This window comes from Adiantum capillus-veneris, chromosome 6 (assembly GCF_014529385.1).
Source record: "Adiantum capillus-veneris isolate H3 chromosome 6, ASM1452938v2, whole genome shotgun sequence".
Lineage (NCBI taxonomy): Eukaryota > Viridiplantae > Streptophyta > Polypodiopsida > Polypodiales > Pteridaceae > Adiantum > Adiantum capillus-veneris.
The window spans coordinates 55,148,591-55,164,340 of NC_140936.1; the positions used below are offsets into that span (position 1 = coordinate 55,148,591).

The 15,750-nt window shown below is 46.1% G+C and overlaps 1 protein-coding gene across 1 annotated transcript in view; it reads left to right on the forward strand.

Annotated features, from left to right (window-relative positions):
• The window catches only part of ENOC (cytosolic enolase), an 87,307-nt gene that overhangs the window by 32,152 nt on the left and 39,405 nt on the right, over positions 1 to 15,750 (forward strand). The window contains exon 2 of the mRNA XM_086514288.1: positions 15,577 to 15,731. Within this exon, the coding sequence (XP_086370414.1) occupies positions 15,577 to 15,731 (155 nt within the window). The remainder of the gene's footprint in view (positions 1 to 15,576; positions 15,732 to 15,750) is intronic.

Consider the following 15,750-nt stretch of genomic DNA (forward strand, 5'->3'; position numbering starts at 1 on the left):
AAAGACTCAATGGGAAAGGTTTTTACCTTGGTGGAATGCACTCTTTGACGGGGAAGGCGCCATTTGAGATTATTGAAGGTGCTACGAAGGTTCCACCCTTCCTAAGCACAAAAGATAAGATTTTTGAAGCCGATTAGTACACGAGGGACTTGGACACTGCTTTTGCCAAGGTCCGGGAGGCATTACAGAAATTTCAGGAAAGACACAAGAAGCGAGCAGATCGACATCGTCGCAATTTGAAATTAAAGGAAGACGATTGGGTGCTCTTACGTTTTGAGAAGGCACGCCTGAGAAAGAAAAAGGGAAAGGAGTGGCTTTTTCCAAAGCTTAGCATGAGATACTATGGACCTTTCTAGATAAAAGAAAAGATAAATGTTGTCTCCTTTAGACTGAAGCTGCTCGATACTTGGAGAATTCACAATGCTTTTCATGCGAGTCTCTTGAAGGCTTTCAAGGCGATGTGCCCGATGATGGGGAGACATCCGAGTACAGAGTATCCCTAGTGCGTCATTCAAAGTAATGACATGAGGGGAATATCTGTAAGGCCACCAGGAACAGGTACTTCTGATGCGTCACATAGGATGGGTGACAGGGAGCATCGGAAAGAAGTATCCAACCATCCGGGAACGGACATCTCTGATGCGTTATAGGATGGGTGACATAGAGCATCGTGAAGGGGATTGTACCGTAAGTTTGGTAGGAAAGGACTAGGTGATGGGTATTCCTGATGTGTCACAAGGTGGGAGACGGGTGCATCGGAGAGGGGATATCCATAGTCGAGAGGAAATCCGAACTGGAAAAGAGGAATACGCGTAAAGACGCGAGCACAAGAATAAAGATGGGTTCTGAGAAGCTTTTTCTTAAAAAGCGGAAAATTTTAATGAGTTTTTCGGGAAGAGCAAACGCTTTCCCGCGAGGAATCTATGTTTGCATTGCATTTGTGCATGTGGTTGCATCCAGGGATGCCTGGGAAGTGCTGCGAAAAGCATTGTTTTAAACTTATAAGGTTTTATTGAGTTTTTGGGCAGGTTCAGACCAATTTTAAAATATGCCGGCCTCCCACTTAATAAGTGGGCAGCCACTTAGAAAATAACGTCGGCAAGAGAAGACTCTACCGCTGGACAATGCAAGAGATCGGGAGACTACGAAGCACGGAAGTCGCTTTTCCTGCTCAAGAGCGACAGGTATTATTGTGGATTCGCATAGGAATTGTTGTCGCGTGTTTGTGTGTGTGTTTGCAGGTACTTCATCGCGAAGGAGAAGCGAGAAGGCTTCGGCCTACGCTTGGGGATTCCGGGAACGGAATTCGGAAATTGTCTGCGGAGTCTCAACTCCGAGTACATACAGAAAAAGGATTGAGAGCTCGTCTCTCGGATTTCCCTTACGAGAAGGAACGACCATCGAGTCAGAGAATTAGAACGGAGGGGTTTTCTTCGGTTCTTGTGCTTGTAAAAAGATTCTCCCTAATAAAGGATTCTCTTTAAGGGGGGGGACAGCCCATCTTCTGGTCCCCAGTATTGTGTCGATCTTCTCACTCTCTCTCTCTCTCTCTCTATTTATTTCGCTCTATATCCTTTGGCTTCAGTATTAAGTGATAAATTCGATTTATCCGAGTATATTTTATATTGTTATGCGCTCCCGTTTGTGACAGTGGTATCAGAGCATGGTCTCCTCTCTTTCTTTGTAAAGGAGGACGACTCTGGGAAGATACGTGAAGAAGCCATGACAAGCCAAGAGAGAAGTAAGCAAGCGGAACCCTAAGCCCTGCAGGAAAAAGCTCGTAGAGTTGGGAAATTTTTTCTCTTTGCAAGAAGTCGACACAAGACTTGGGATTCTCTACGAAGGTGACAAGAGCATGATGCTCAAGAACCTAGAGAATCTGAGGAGCGGAATGCTCAAGATACTTCAGAACCCAGAAGATATCCATGAACATCAGTTCAGAACCATAGCCAAGAAATCCCGTCATTTCGGGAAGAGTATGAAGAAGGTCTTTAGACCTCAAAACCCTCCGTTCAAGTTTGATACTTTTGACGGAAGGGAAGATGTCCTGAAAGCTACTGCTTTCATTCGACAGTTTGAAGTTGCCTTTGCAAATGGAAATTTATTAGAAATGTTGAAGGTGAGGCATGTGACCAAACACTTCAACGGGGATTGCAAGTACTTGGTGGTATACCAAAGCTCTGCAAGGAACTTACAACAAGACTTGGATTCAATTCAAGGCTGAATTTTCCGACAAATTTTTTTTCCTCTACGCTTTGAGGAAGGCATCCAAGAAGATTGGGATTGGTTTGCCCAATAGGAACACGAGCAAGTCAAAGCAAGTAGTGGAAAACCCTGTTGGTGGTAATAACTCGCAAGAGGAAAAGATTAGAAAGAAGTGCCGCCGTGCACAAGGAATCTTCGGATTGAACCGTCCGCCTACGTTGAGCGATGGCCCGGAACAAGAACCTTTTTTAATGTGATCGCAAACTTTGTTTGTGAAAGAAAGACATCGAGCTTAATGCTCTATGACTGGGGCATTCCCTATGTGGGAGGACACAAGAGGTTTAATATCCTCAAGTCTAGTAGCGCAAGGTTATGCGCAAGGACATAGACCTAGATTGATTTCTAGGAGGATTATTCTTCTCGGAATTGAGAAGGTGGAATCGAGTTGACAGATTCTCAGATGAGGAAACTTCCTATCTGTTGGAAAGACGCGAATGACGAGTTCTTAATGGCTCGTAACTTTAATGAAAGGTGAAGGATATCCTCGAGGTACTAGAGGAAAGACATGAACCGGTAAGGTAAGTATTGAATTATTGACATTTTGTTTAATTTAATTTTTAAGTTCTCTTTTGAGAAAGGACTAGCTCAACTCACCATTGAGCAAGATTTGGAATCTTTCCGATTTCTCCTCGACAGTTCAATTGGACCTCTACAGTTGAGGACAACTGTTTATAAGTGAGAGGGATGTTGCTTAATTGGCTTTATCTGACGTAAAAATAATTCTAAATGAATTATTGGATTTATAAGTGAGAGGGTTTTCTCGCTTGGAACACCAGGAAAAATATTTCTAAATAATTTATTGGAATTTTAAGTGAGAGGGTTTTTCTCACTAGAGACATCCGAGTACAGAGTATCCCTAGTGCGTCATTCAAAGTAATGACAGGAGCACTGTGAAAGGGAATATCTGTAAGGCCACCAGGAACGGGTACTTCTGATGCGTCACATCAGATGGGTGACAGGGAGCATCGGAAAGAAGTATCGACCATCCGGAAACGGACATCTCTGATGCGTCATAGGATGGGTGACATAGAGCATCGTGAAGGGGATTGTACCGTAAGTTCGGTAGGAAAGGACTAGCTGATGGGTATTCCTGATGCGTCACAAGGTGGGTGACGGGTGCATCGGAGAGGGGATATCCATAGTCGAGAGGAAATCCGAACTGGAAAAGAGGAATATGCGTAAAGACGCAAGCACAAGAATAAAGATGGGTTCTGAGAAGCTTTTCTTAAAAAGCGGAAAATTTTAACGAGTTTTCCGGGAAGAGCAAACGCTTTCCCGCGAGGAATCCATGTCTGCATTGCATTTGTGCATGTGGTTGCATCCAGGGACGCCTGGGAAGTGTTGTGAAAAGCATTGTTTTAAACTTATAAGGTTTTATTGAGTTTTTGGACAGGTTCAGACCAATTTTAAAATATGCCGGCCGCCCACTTAATAAGTGGGCAGCCACTTAGAAAATAAAGCAACAAAACCAGCCAGCGAGTTCTCTCTCGCTATTTCGGGAAGAACAACCAAAAAAAAAAAAAAAAAAACCGGCTGCAATCTCTACGCGAGCAGCTATTCGTGCCGTGGCCAAGGAGCTATAAAAGCACCACATGCCCTCACTGAAAAGGAGTTACCAACGTCAGCAAGAGAAGACTCTGCGGCTAGATAACGCAAGAGATCGCGAGACTACGAAGCACGAAAGTCGCTTTATCCGCGCAAGAGCGACAGGTATCTATTGTGGATTCGCCATACGAGTTATTGTCGCGTGTTTGTGCGTGTGTTTGCAGGTACTTCATCGCGAAGGAGAAGCGAGAAGGCTTCGGCCTACGCTTGGGAATTCCGAGAACGAAATTCGGAAATTGTCTGCGGAGTCTCAACTCCGAGTACAGACGGAAAAAGGATCGAGAGCTCGTCTCTCGGATTTCCCTTATGGGAAGGAACGACCATCGTGTAACAGACTTGGACACTCCAAGTCAAGAATCAACCGCGACAGCACCAAATAACCACTTCAAAACAAGTCACAGATCACAACAGATTTACACTGGCCCGGCGGAGTTCCGTGCCTAGAGATATTGGCCCCAAAGACTGGCGTCCCTTTCGGTATTTCTTTTTTATATTAATCAAATCAAAGTACAAGAGAGTGGCTAGGGTTTCACTCTCAGACTCTGCGTCCAGATGCCCTGAGAAGTGAAGCCCTCACCAGTTATTTAAAGGTTACAAGGGATGCCCAAAAGCAGAGCCCCAAAAGCTTCAAAATCAAAAGCCCTGAAAGCAAAAGCTCTTTTCCCTCTCTCACAGAGAGTTTCTGAAAGAAAAAGCAAATTCTCTCTCTCTCTCTCTCTCTCTCTCTCTCTCTCTCTCTCTCTCAATGAGAGCAATAAAAAGCAATTATGCTTTTCTGGCCAAAAGCTGAGATTTGCGTCGCTCAAAAATATCCCTTAAAAAGAAAAAAAAAAACAACTCCGCGATTTCTGGAAATTAGGGTTTGCAGGAATTTTAGGGTTCCTGGCAGAAATTAGGGTTTCTGCTGTCCGCCACGTCATCACTTTGTGACATACCTCCTTCTTGAAAGCATTGTAATCGACCGCGATTATAGCTGCCAAACCCTAATTTTTGCCAAAAACCCTAATTTCTGCCTCCATCCACTTCGCATCAAATGTAGGAAAGTTCTTGAACTTAACCAAGAACCGCCTTCTGACTTTACCTTTCTTCGTATCATTATGTGCCAAAATCTGTTCAGGAACTAGGATCTTCTCGTTTTCTTCCACTTCGGGTTGCTCATCAGGCTCCCCATCATTAGGCACATCACCCTTAACAGGTTTCAAGAGACTCACATGCAATGCATTGTGAATCCTCCAAGTATTTGGCAGTTTCCATCATAAGAAGACATCATTTATCTTGTCAGTGATCTGGAAAGGTCCGTAGTATCGCATACTAAGCTTTGGAAAAAGCCTCTCCTTTCCCTTTTTCTTTCGTAGGCGTGCCTCTCAAAACGTAAGAGCACCCAATCATCCTCCTTCAATTTCATGTCGCGACGATGGCGATCCGCTGCCTTTTTCTGTCGTTCTTGATACTTCTGCCAAGTCTCGCGAACCTTGGCAAAAGCCATTTCCAAATCTCGCGTATATTCATGCGCTTCAAAGATCTTATCTTTCGTGCTCAGGAAGGATGGAACCTTCGCAGCACTTTCCACAATCCCAAATGGCGTCTTCCACATCGAAGAGTGTATCGTGTTATTGTAGGCAAATTCCACCAAAGGTAAGTTCTTTTCCCATTGAGTCTTCTGATCCGAGATACAAGACTTCGATAAATCTAAAACCATTGAATTGGCAATCTTAGATTGCCCGTCAGTCTGCAAGTGGAACGATGACAAGAACTGCAACCGGGTGCCAATGTTCTCCCAAATTGCCTTCCAAAACAAACTCATAAATCTGGGGTCTCTATCGGAGACAATGGTCTCAGACGTGCCATGTTATCGGAAAATCATTGTGATCATTCTGTGTTCTCGGGAGATCAAAAGTGAAATCCATTGCAATACTTTCCCAGGGGTGGGTGGGTATGGGTAAAGGCTGTAACAATCCTTGTGCCTTATGCCTGTCAAACTTGACCTTCTGGCATACCAAGCAACTGCGCACAAACTCTTCCACATCCTTTTTGAGCCGGCCAAAAGAAGTATGTCTCTACCCCCTTCATGGTGATAGCAATGCCGCGGTGACCCGTAAAAGGTGGACAGTGGCATTCAGTCATAACCTTTGCCCTCAACGGTTGTGTAACGCACAACATAGTCTTTTTCATCAAGTAGCCTTCCCGAAGGGAGTATCCAGCTACTCTCTCCCCATCCCATATCTGTGTGAAAATATCTGCAAAATCTGTGCCTGTGGCATACTGATCGACCATATCCTCGAAGCTCCTATGATGTATCACGGAAATAGCCAGAACCAACAGCTTCCGAGACAAAGCATCTGCCACCACATTCTTCTGTCCCTGCACGTGGACAATCTGGAAGTGAAACTATGACAAGATGTTTGCCCACCGCATCTGCTTTTCCGAAAGCTGCTTCTGTGACAAGGAGTAGCGTAAACTCTGATGGTCTGTAAAGACAGTAAAATCCGCTCCGAGTAGGTAATGCCGCCACTGAGTAAGAGCATGGATAACAACCAAAAAGCTCTTTCTCATATATCTGTGCTGTCATCTCCGGCCTAGAGAACAATCAACTCTTGTAAGCTATGACATGGCCTTCTTGCATCAAGACCGCACCCAGACTACGACCATAAGCATCACAAAATACTTCAAATGACTTCTGCAAGTGTGGCAAAGTCAAATCTGGTCCTGTAGTCAATTTCTCTTTCAAGGTCTGAAAGGCAGTCACCTTTGTGGATCCCCATGAGAAAAGGACTCCTTTTTGTGTGAAGATATGCAAAGGGGAAGCAACCTCTGGAAACTTTCGTATGAACTGCCCATAGTACGAGCATGGATAACCACCAAAAAGCTCTTTCTCATATATCTGTGCTGTCATCTCCGGCCTAGAGAACAATCGACTCTCGTAAGCTATGACATGGCCTTCTTGCATCAAGACCGCACCTAGACTACGACCATAAGCATCACAAAATACTTCAAATGACTTTTGCAAGTCTGGCAAAGTCAAATCTGGTCCTGTAGTCAATTTCTCTTTCAAGGTCTGAAAGGCAGTCACCTCTGTGGATCCCCATGAGAAAGGACTCCTTTTTTGTGTGAAGATATGCAAAGGGGAAGCAACCTCTGCAAACTTTCGTATGAACCGCCCGTAGTACGAACATAGTCCCAAGAAGCTTCCAACTTCATGGACATTCTTCAAATCGGGCCAATCTCGGATAGTCTCTATCTTGGCCGGATCCATTTGCACTCCTGCTGCTGAGACAATGTGTCCCAAAAAGTGTATCTCTGGTAGGAAAAATTCACTTTTCTTTGCATTAATCACTAACTTGTGATCTCGTAATGCTTGAAAGACCTGAAGCAGATGATCTCTGTGTTCCGCCTCATTCGTGGAGAAAACAATGATGTAGTCAAAGAAAGTGCCAACAAATAGCCTGTACTCTTGAAAAATCTTGTCCATCATCCTGTTAAATGTCGCAGGAGCATTGGTTAAGCCAAAAGGCATCACCAAAAAATCAAATAACCCAAAAGTCGTCCGAAAAGCTGTCTTGTGGACGTATTCCGGTGCTATCGTGATTTGATGATATCCGCTCTTCAAGTCAATCCTGCTAAAGCACGAGGATCCCCTGTAACTTATCGAGTATATCATCGATCCTAGGAATCGGAAATCTGTTCTTGATGGTGATTTTGTTTAGAGCTCTATAATCGATGCACATTCTCCAAGATCCGTCTTTCTTCAAATCCAACAACAGTGGAGAGCAATACGGTGAAGTACTACGCTGGACAAGACCCTTTTCCAAGAGGTCTTTCACTGGGTTCATAATCTCTTCATTCTGTGCTTGGCTCACACTGTAAGGTGGCTGGTTCGGTGGCGTGCTTCCAGGTATCGGATCAATGGTTTGATCTTCAGGCCCTCTAAAAAGCAATCGGCATGAGTGTGGAGAAAAATCTTGGTGTTCTTTTGTTCAGGTCAAAACATATTCAACCTTTATCCATCGTTCAATTCTCTCCCAAAAGAATGAGTAAAGAAATTGAAGTTCATCAAGTACAATTAGAAACTGAAGTTCATCAAGTACAATTCTCTGAGCCCTTCATTTATCAAAGTCACTTTCTCGGCCCGGTAGTCAACCATGGCGTAGTTCTTGTGGTACCAAGGGATTCCGAGTAGAACGTCACTCGCGTGCCCTGAATACCCCTGTCATTGCAAACGAAGTTTGCCAATGCTCGGTGTAATGGAAACATCCCGTCCGGTTGCCAGTCAAACTACCTCCGCCTGTGGTGTCAGTCTGTCGGGCGTAATTCCAAATCGAGCCGCCAATTCCAAGTGAAAAGAAGTTGGCCTTGGCTCCTTCAAACGAGCTTCCTGTTCCTTCACTTTGCCTCAAAAGCGGCAAAGTTTGTACTTTCATTCATTAGATTCGGTGCAGATCCCACGCCATGTGGTATCAGTTTTGCTTTTCTATCTGCCTTTTCTGCCACGTTCCTCAGTTGCTCTCGAACTCTCAGGCCTTTCGTCGTCCTTGTCGTTTCGTTCTTTCTGTGCCTTTTTAGGGCACTTCGCGGAGATATGTCCAAGTTCCCCACATTCAAAGCACTTCCACTCCTGGATGAAGCGAGCTCTCTCCTGAGGAGTAAGCTTGGGTCGTGCATCCTCTCTCTCTGGGTTGCTCTTTCTCTTTCGACTTTCATTCCCAGAAGTCTGTTTGGGTCGTTGTGTCATGACCTCATTTGTGGGGTAGGTCAGATTGCCAGAGTGAATGGCAAAGCCCCGCTTCGCATGACTCATCAACTCCTGAATAGAAGCTGACTTCTGTTCCAAGCAGTGATCTCGGAGTCTCTGTAGGTAGACCCAAGGTAAACTGCTCAATCTGTTCTCTGAATGAGATCTTCTTGAATGAAGAGGCGGGTAGAAAAGAGCTCTAGAATCTTTCACAATAAGAATTTACTGTATGACTCTTGGTCATCCGAAGATGGTTCCAAGCAGCTCGTATATCTCGTTCAAACTCTTGTGTCAACCAAGAAGAAATAAAAAGCCTCACTAAATTTCAGCCATGTAACTGGCACAGTCTTGCTTAATAGAAGCGTGGACCACCAAGTGCGAGCATTCCCCTTAGAGTAAGAGGTAGCTCTCCGAATCTTGGAGTGCTCTGAATAGCGTCCTCCCGCGAAAGTGATGCCAAACTGCTGTATAAAAGACAAAGCCTTCGAAGCATCTGAGTATCCCGAAAAAGTTTCAAACTTGAGTGCGTGGCCACCTTCCTTAAACTCTCGGACTTTCTTGCTTTTATTTTCGAGAAAGTCATACTGGTTGGCTTTGTAAAAATTCTTCTTGTTCGAATAAAAGTTGCCGTTATCGGAGTGTGAAACCTTCTGTAGACGAGTCCTCTGTAGAATTGTCTCTCACTGGGCGAGATTTAGACTTCTTTTTCTTGCCCTTTCCGAAGCGTTGCTTCTTGCTTCGCTTTCTGCTTTTTCAGTCTTCTTCGCTCGAGTTTGAAGAGCTAGAAGAACTGTCAGAAGAAGAAGAAGAAGAAGGACTGGGTACTCCTTCAAATTTGACACGCTTCTTTTGTTTCTTTGCTTTGTCAAATGTCGACCGACGACCCAAATATCCTAGGAAGTCGTGCCTTTCTTTTGCTTTTTGCCGTGCTTTTTGTCTTTCTTTTGCACGTCAAAAAGCTGAGCAATCCGTGCGTCAACCACGTTCTCCAATTCCTTCTTTGTATATTTCTTGTGAGCTGAAGGTTTCTTGAGAGTGGGTTTCGAGAGTGGTGTTGTGGTTCTCTGCCACTCCGTCTGTACCTCCTTCAAAGAGGTCTGGCTCATATATTTTGCAATCTTCGGGTCCTTGGCAAAATTGAGCATCATCTTTGTTGCATCGCCAATCAATTGACGACGCTCCATCTCTCGCCGCTCCGCCTGAGTAGACCGAGGTGGGCCATACTCTCTGCCAGAATCTTCGTTGTGATCCCTGCCTACATCTCCAAATGTAGAGGGAGTCGACTGATCCTTGCATGAAGCCATAGGTGCCGCGGAAAAAAAAAAATTGGGGATCGGATTTCCCGTAGAAGAGAAATTGGTCGTGCTCTGATACCATTGTAACAGACTTGGACACTCCAAGTCAAGAATCAACCGCGACATCACCAAATAACCACTTCAAAACAAGTCACAGATCACAACAGATTTACACTGGCCCGGCGGAGTTCCGTGCCTAGAGATATTGGCCCCAAAGACTGGCGCCCCTTTCGGTATTTCTTTTTATATTAATCAGATCAAAGTACAAGAGAGTGGCTAGGGTTTCACTCTCAGACTTTGCGTCCAGATGCCCAAAAGCAGAGCCCCAAAAGCTTCAAAATCAAAAGCCCTGAAAGCAAAAGCTCTTTTCCCTCTCTCACAGAGAGTTTCTGAAAGCACAAGCAACGCAGAAGAAGGCGGATGAGGCCGAGAAATGGATAGAAGTCGCTAAGAAAGGGAAAGGGAAAGAAACCACATCCGTTCCCACTCCTACAATCATCAACATGACTCTAGAAGAAGAGCAGCGAAGGAAAACTAGAGCCTTGCATGTAAGAGTAACCGGTCTAAAAGACCGAGATGATGTGGCAGGAGAAGTCGAAGAACTTCTCCGCATGATGGGTAGTGAGGCCACTCATACAAAGGCATGGAGGGTAGGGAAGAAGACACAAGGCAATGGAGAGACTTCAAAAGGGGGAGCTTTAGTCATCCGGTTCCCATCCATGGAGGCAAAGAAGGACTTCTTGAAGAAGCACCCTACACTAAAGAAAACGGGCATATTCCTTGGAGATTACCTCACTCTCACACAGCTTGCGCATATGAGAGAGGTAATGCATGAGATTCAAGCAGCAAGGGAGAAGGGAAAGACGGCCTTCTATAGAGATGGCCGGGTGGTGATTGTAGAGCGGTGCTCCACATGACGGTGCGAGACCTATGGGACCACACTCAAAGTTGCCACCTGGAATTGTAATGGATCTATGCTTCTTGATGTGGGTGCTTTTGAGGATAGTTTTACGGGAAGAGACATCGTCTTCTACTCTGAGACACATCAGGCCCCGGGGCAATCTATGCCTCACATTAGTGGATATAGATGGGAGACAGCTTGTAGACAGGAGACACGATCAGAGCACAGAGGGCGGGGCTCAGGAGGAGTGGCAGTGTTATTCAGGGAGGAGTTGCAGCCATTGATACATATAGCCCGCAGGGATGAGCAAGCTAGGTACATGTGGGTGAGATTGAGAGCAGAGACAGTCAGATATCTCTACATTGCTATTTGCTACTTTCCCCCGAGTACGTCAGTTTATGCACCACCCAGAGGACATTCCCCCTTCTCTATTTTGGATGATGACATATGGGAGTTCTCTAGAGATGGTGACATCATCATTCTAGGGGATTTCAATGCTAGGACTGCCCATCATCAGACAGTATTTTATGATACTTCAGAGGAGATGCTTAGAGAGTTGGATGTTGCAGAGACGGGCCTATCCACATTATCACAAGATGGAGAACACACTGAGTATGGAGGATACTTGATAGACATGGGGACTGCACATGGATTGGCCATCTTGAATGGCCTACAGAGATTTCCCGCTGCGGGGGGTTTTACATGCTTTCCACACAGACATGGAGCCAGCACCGTGGATATGTCATGGCACAGCCGAGCCTCATCTCTAGTATCCAAGATCTCACGGTTGGACCCAGACCTGTTGGTGTGGCAATGGACCATGCTCTTGTGTTGTTGACCATCTCTTTTCAGTTTAGTGTAGCACACAGGCTACGGGCAGCAGTCCCTCCTCGCTACACCTTCACACGGCAGACGGACTCTGTATACATAGATGGGATCTATAGACGCCTGTGCACAGAGGAGCCAGGGCGACCTCTGGAGGAGCTTACTACTATACTGACACAGACACTACATGATGCAGCAACAGAGGCATACCCACACACCCAGCTTGAGCAGAGACGCCGTTCGGGGAGCATGCCCCAGAACAGTTGGTATGATGAGGAATGCCGGGACACTAGAGCTAGACTTCAGAGGGAGGTGCTTTTAGGGGACATCACTCACAGACAGTCACAGATTGACTTCCGACGCCTAGTGCGACGGAAGAAGAGGACATTTTTGGCTCGCCTAGAGCAGGATCTATACCAGCTATTCTTGAGTCAGGACTCACGTGAGGCATTGCGGCTCTTTCATGAGCACTCCCCCCCCCCTGCCATCACTTCTACAGAGGCCTGGGGCCAGCATGCATCATCTCTGTACACAGTTCCTGAGCAGCCCCCCCTTCCCGACCCCCTCGATCCATGCCCACACACATATGCTTTTTTCACCGCTGAGATGGTGAGGAAGGCCATTGACAGGATGAGGACTGGGAGAGCATATGATCATGATGGCTTAGTGGCTGAGCATTTCACGCATGCCAGAGATTTACTAGCAGAGCTTCTAGCAGTTATGTTTAACCGTGCCATGTGTGAGGGCTTGCCTGATACTTGGATCCTATCTACTATTGTACCTATCTTCAAGTCGGGAGACCCTATGGAGCCTGGGAATTATCGCACTATCATGATTGGACACACATTGGCACGGTTGTACGCATCTATTATTGAGCAGCAGCTGAGTAGATGGGCAGAGAGGGAGGGGATACGCGCAGCAGGGCAGGCAGGTTTCAGGAGGGGTTTTTCTACGCTTGACCATATCTTGACACTCAGAGCCATCATTGAGGAGGGCAGATCGCGTGGGAGACGGATCTATTGTAGCTTTGTGGATTTCCGCAAAGCATTTGACACAGTGCCCAGAGCTAGATTGATGCGCATATTACAACAGATGGGAGTACCCACAGAGCTCATTTGGGGGATCATGGCATTATACAGGTCAGTAGTAGGGCATGTACGCACCCTAGAGGGTCTATCCACACCGGTTTACTCCACTATTGGGGTGAAGCAGGGCTGCCCGCTCTCTCCTACTCTATTTGGTATGTATGTGGATGAGGTTTCTGACTACATTGAGAGAGATGGTGATAGAGGTGCACAGCTGGCAGGGACATGGATTACTCTATTGTTATATGCTGATGATATTGTGTTGATCTCCGACTCTCCGGAGGGGATGCAACGTCACTTGGATGCTCTGCATCGGTTTGCCCAGGAAAGTGGTTTGTCCGTCAACCTTGGTAAAACCAAGGTCATGGTATTTAATACCACCCCACAGTGGATCAGGAGGTCAGCGCCAACATTCACATACGGCCAGGAGAAGGTGGAGTATATAGATGCTTACACTTACCTTGGAGTGGTTTTTAGTGGGCCAGCATTTTCATTGAGGAGGGCAGTAGAGACTAGATTGACCAGAGCCCATGCAGCATTGGGTAGATTGGAAAGGATGTGTTCACAGGTTCAATTTCAGGAGCCTCGGACGAAGCTCTGGCTCTTTGACACTTTGGTGGCTTCTGCATTGCTTTATGGAGCTGAGATTTGGGGACCTTCACTGGATCATCACAGGAGGACAGGCCGCACTGATGGATGGGGAACATGGAGAAGCCTCTGGTCTCTATGATCTCGCGGCTCATTAGAGCCAAAGCCTCAATACCATGTACTATTGTACGAGCAGAGCTAGCTGCCCCGCCACTAGTGGTTGAGGCGCTCACCAGATCTGTCTCCTTCATACACCGCATGTGGGAACTTCCTAGAGACAGATATGCACGCCTTGCACTTGAGTCCTCTCGACAGTTAGCCATGCAGGGAGATACATCATGCTGGTATGGGGAGATGGCATCATGGTTTCAGGCACATGGGTTCAGCATAGACAGATTGCCTCCCTTCCAGTACTCACTAGATGCGCCGTCTCTGACTCTTGCACAGTCCGAGATCACCAGGCTCATTCGCCAGGACTTGACTCAGCTAGACACGAAGAGGACATGGATACAGCCAGCACAGGAGCTGGGCACGAAGATGGCTTTCTACAGAGAGCATCTCCTCCAGCTTACGGAGGATGGTTTTGTGACGAGGCCCAGATACATGGACACCCACTTGTCCCATGGGATACGATGTGCTATTGGCCAGATACGCACATCGTCACACCAACTGCGGATTGAGACTGGGAGAGACAGCGGAGTACCAGCAGAGGCCAGGACATGCCCCCTGTGTGACATCGAGCCTGAGACAGAGTTGCACTACACATGCCACTGCTCCGTCTACTACGAGATACGAGGCCGCTTCCATTGCTTGTTCAGAGAGGGCTTTGGACCATTCTCTAGAGTCATGCGATACGAGGATCAGAGATGCCTGGGTTTGTCTTTGCTCGAGCTGCGCAGACACAGAGAGAGCCTCATGAGAGGAGAGGCCAGCCAGGCTCAGAGACAGATCACAGACTTCTTTAGAGCTGCCACTGGACACCCGGAGGAGTTACCACCGCAGCAGAGCTCGTCGCCTCACACCATAGGCACACTGATTGACCGAGCGATTGAGCTGGGGAGATCCAGACGTCCACGACTGAGGAGGACTACACAGCATCGACGGAGGCTGCATCAGAGGATTCGGATCACTTTGGCTCGACATGCACGATGCCCGGTTAGACTACTGACTATGGAGGAGATTGATGAGATCCGCCAGCGACCGATGCTGGATCTCCTGTGATCTAGCTATCTCGGCTAGCTGTTTAGCTGCTTAGTTCACACCTAGCAGTTCAGGATTCCATAGTATTTCATTTTGTCATTTTGTCATCTTGTTACTCAGACTTTGTATCAGATCCACCACATTGTAACTTTCTGGTCTCATAGGTCACTTTGGCCTTTTGAAGACATTAATATAACATTTCATTTCATTTCATCTCTCTCTCTCTCTCTCTCTCTCTCTCTCTCTCTCTCTCTCTCTCTCTCTCAATAAGAGCAATAAAAAGCAATTATGCTTTTCTGGCCAAAAGCTGAGATTTGCGTTGCTCAAAAATATCCCTTTTTAAAAAAAATAAAAAAAATCAGCTCCGCGATTTTCAGAAATTAGGGTTTTTGGCAGAAATTAGGGTTTTCAAGAATTTTAGGGTTCCTGGCAGAAATTAGGGTTTTTGCTGTTCGCCACGTCATCACTTTGTGACACATCGAGTCAGAGAATTAGAACGGAGGGGTTTTCTCTGGTTCTCGTGCTTGTAAAAAGATTCTCCCTAATAAAGGATTCTCTTTAAGGGACGGGACCAGCCCATCTTCTGGTCCCCAGTACTGTGTCGATCTTCTCTCTCTCTCTCTCTCTCTCTCTATTTATTTCTCTCTATATACTTTGGCTTCAGTATTAAGTGATAAATTCTATTTATCCGAGTATATTTTATATTGTTATGCGCTCCCGTTTGTGACAGTATCAGAGCTTTGTGCGTCCTTCGGCTTCGCGAACTCAAAGGAAAACCAAGGACCACCAAGAACCCAAGCAGAACCAAGAACCCAAAGAACCTCTCTCAATTTTTTTCCGTGTGAATTTTTGCATAGCTGTACTTGTGTTGTTGCACTGTTTAGAATTTTGTGATACGAGTGCTATGCGGGACCTTCTTCTCTTGATGTCTGGAGTGAAATGCTGCTTCTGTCATGTAAAATGAAAGTTGTGAAATTTTTGCATTCCTCTCTGAGGTGAACATGGCTTCTAGGTTTTCAAGTTTGATTGTATGCTTTCTTTAAACACTAAAGATGTTCACTTTGTGGGTTGGTCTACGAATAGTCTAATCACATGAAGAGGGCCACCCCATCAAAGATAACAAAGGTTTTTGCGCGTCAAATTCTGGACAGTCGAGGTAATCCAACAGTGGAAGTTGATCTCCACACCAACAAGGGATGGTTTCGAGCTGCAGTTCCTAGTGGGGCTTCGACTGGAATGTAATTTCTCTCATTTCCT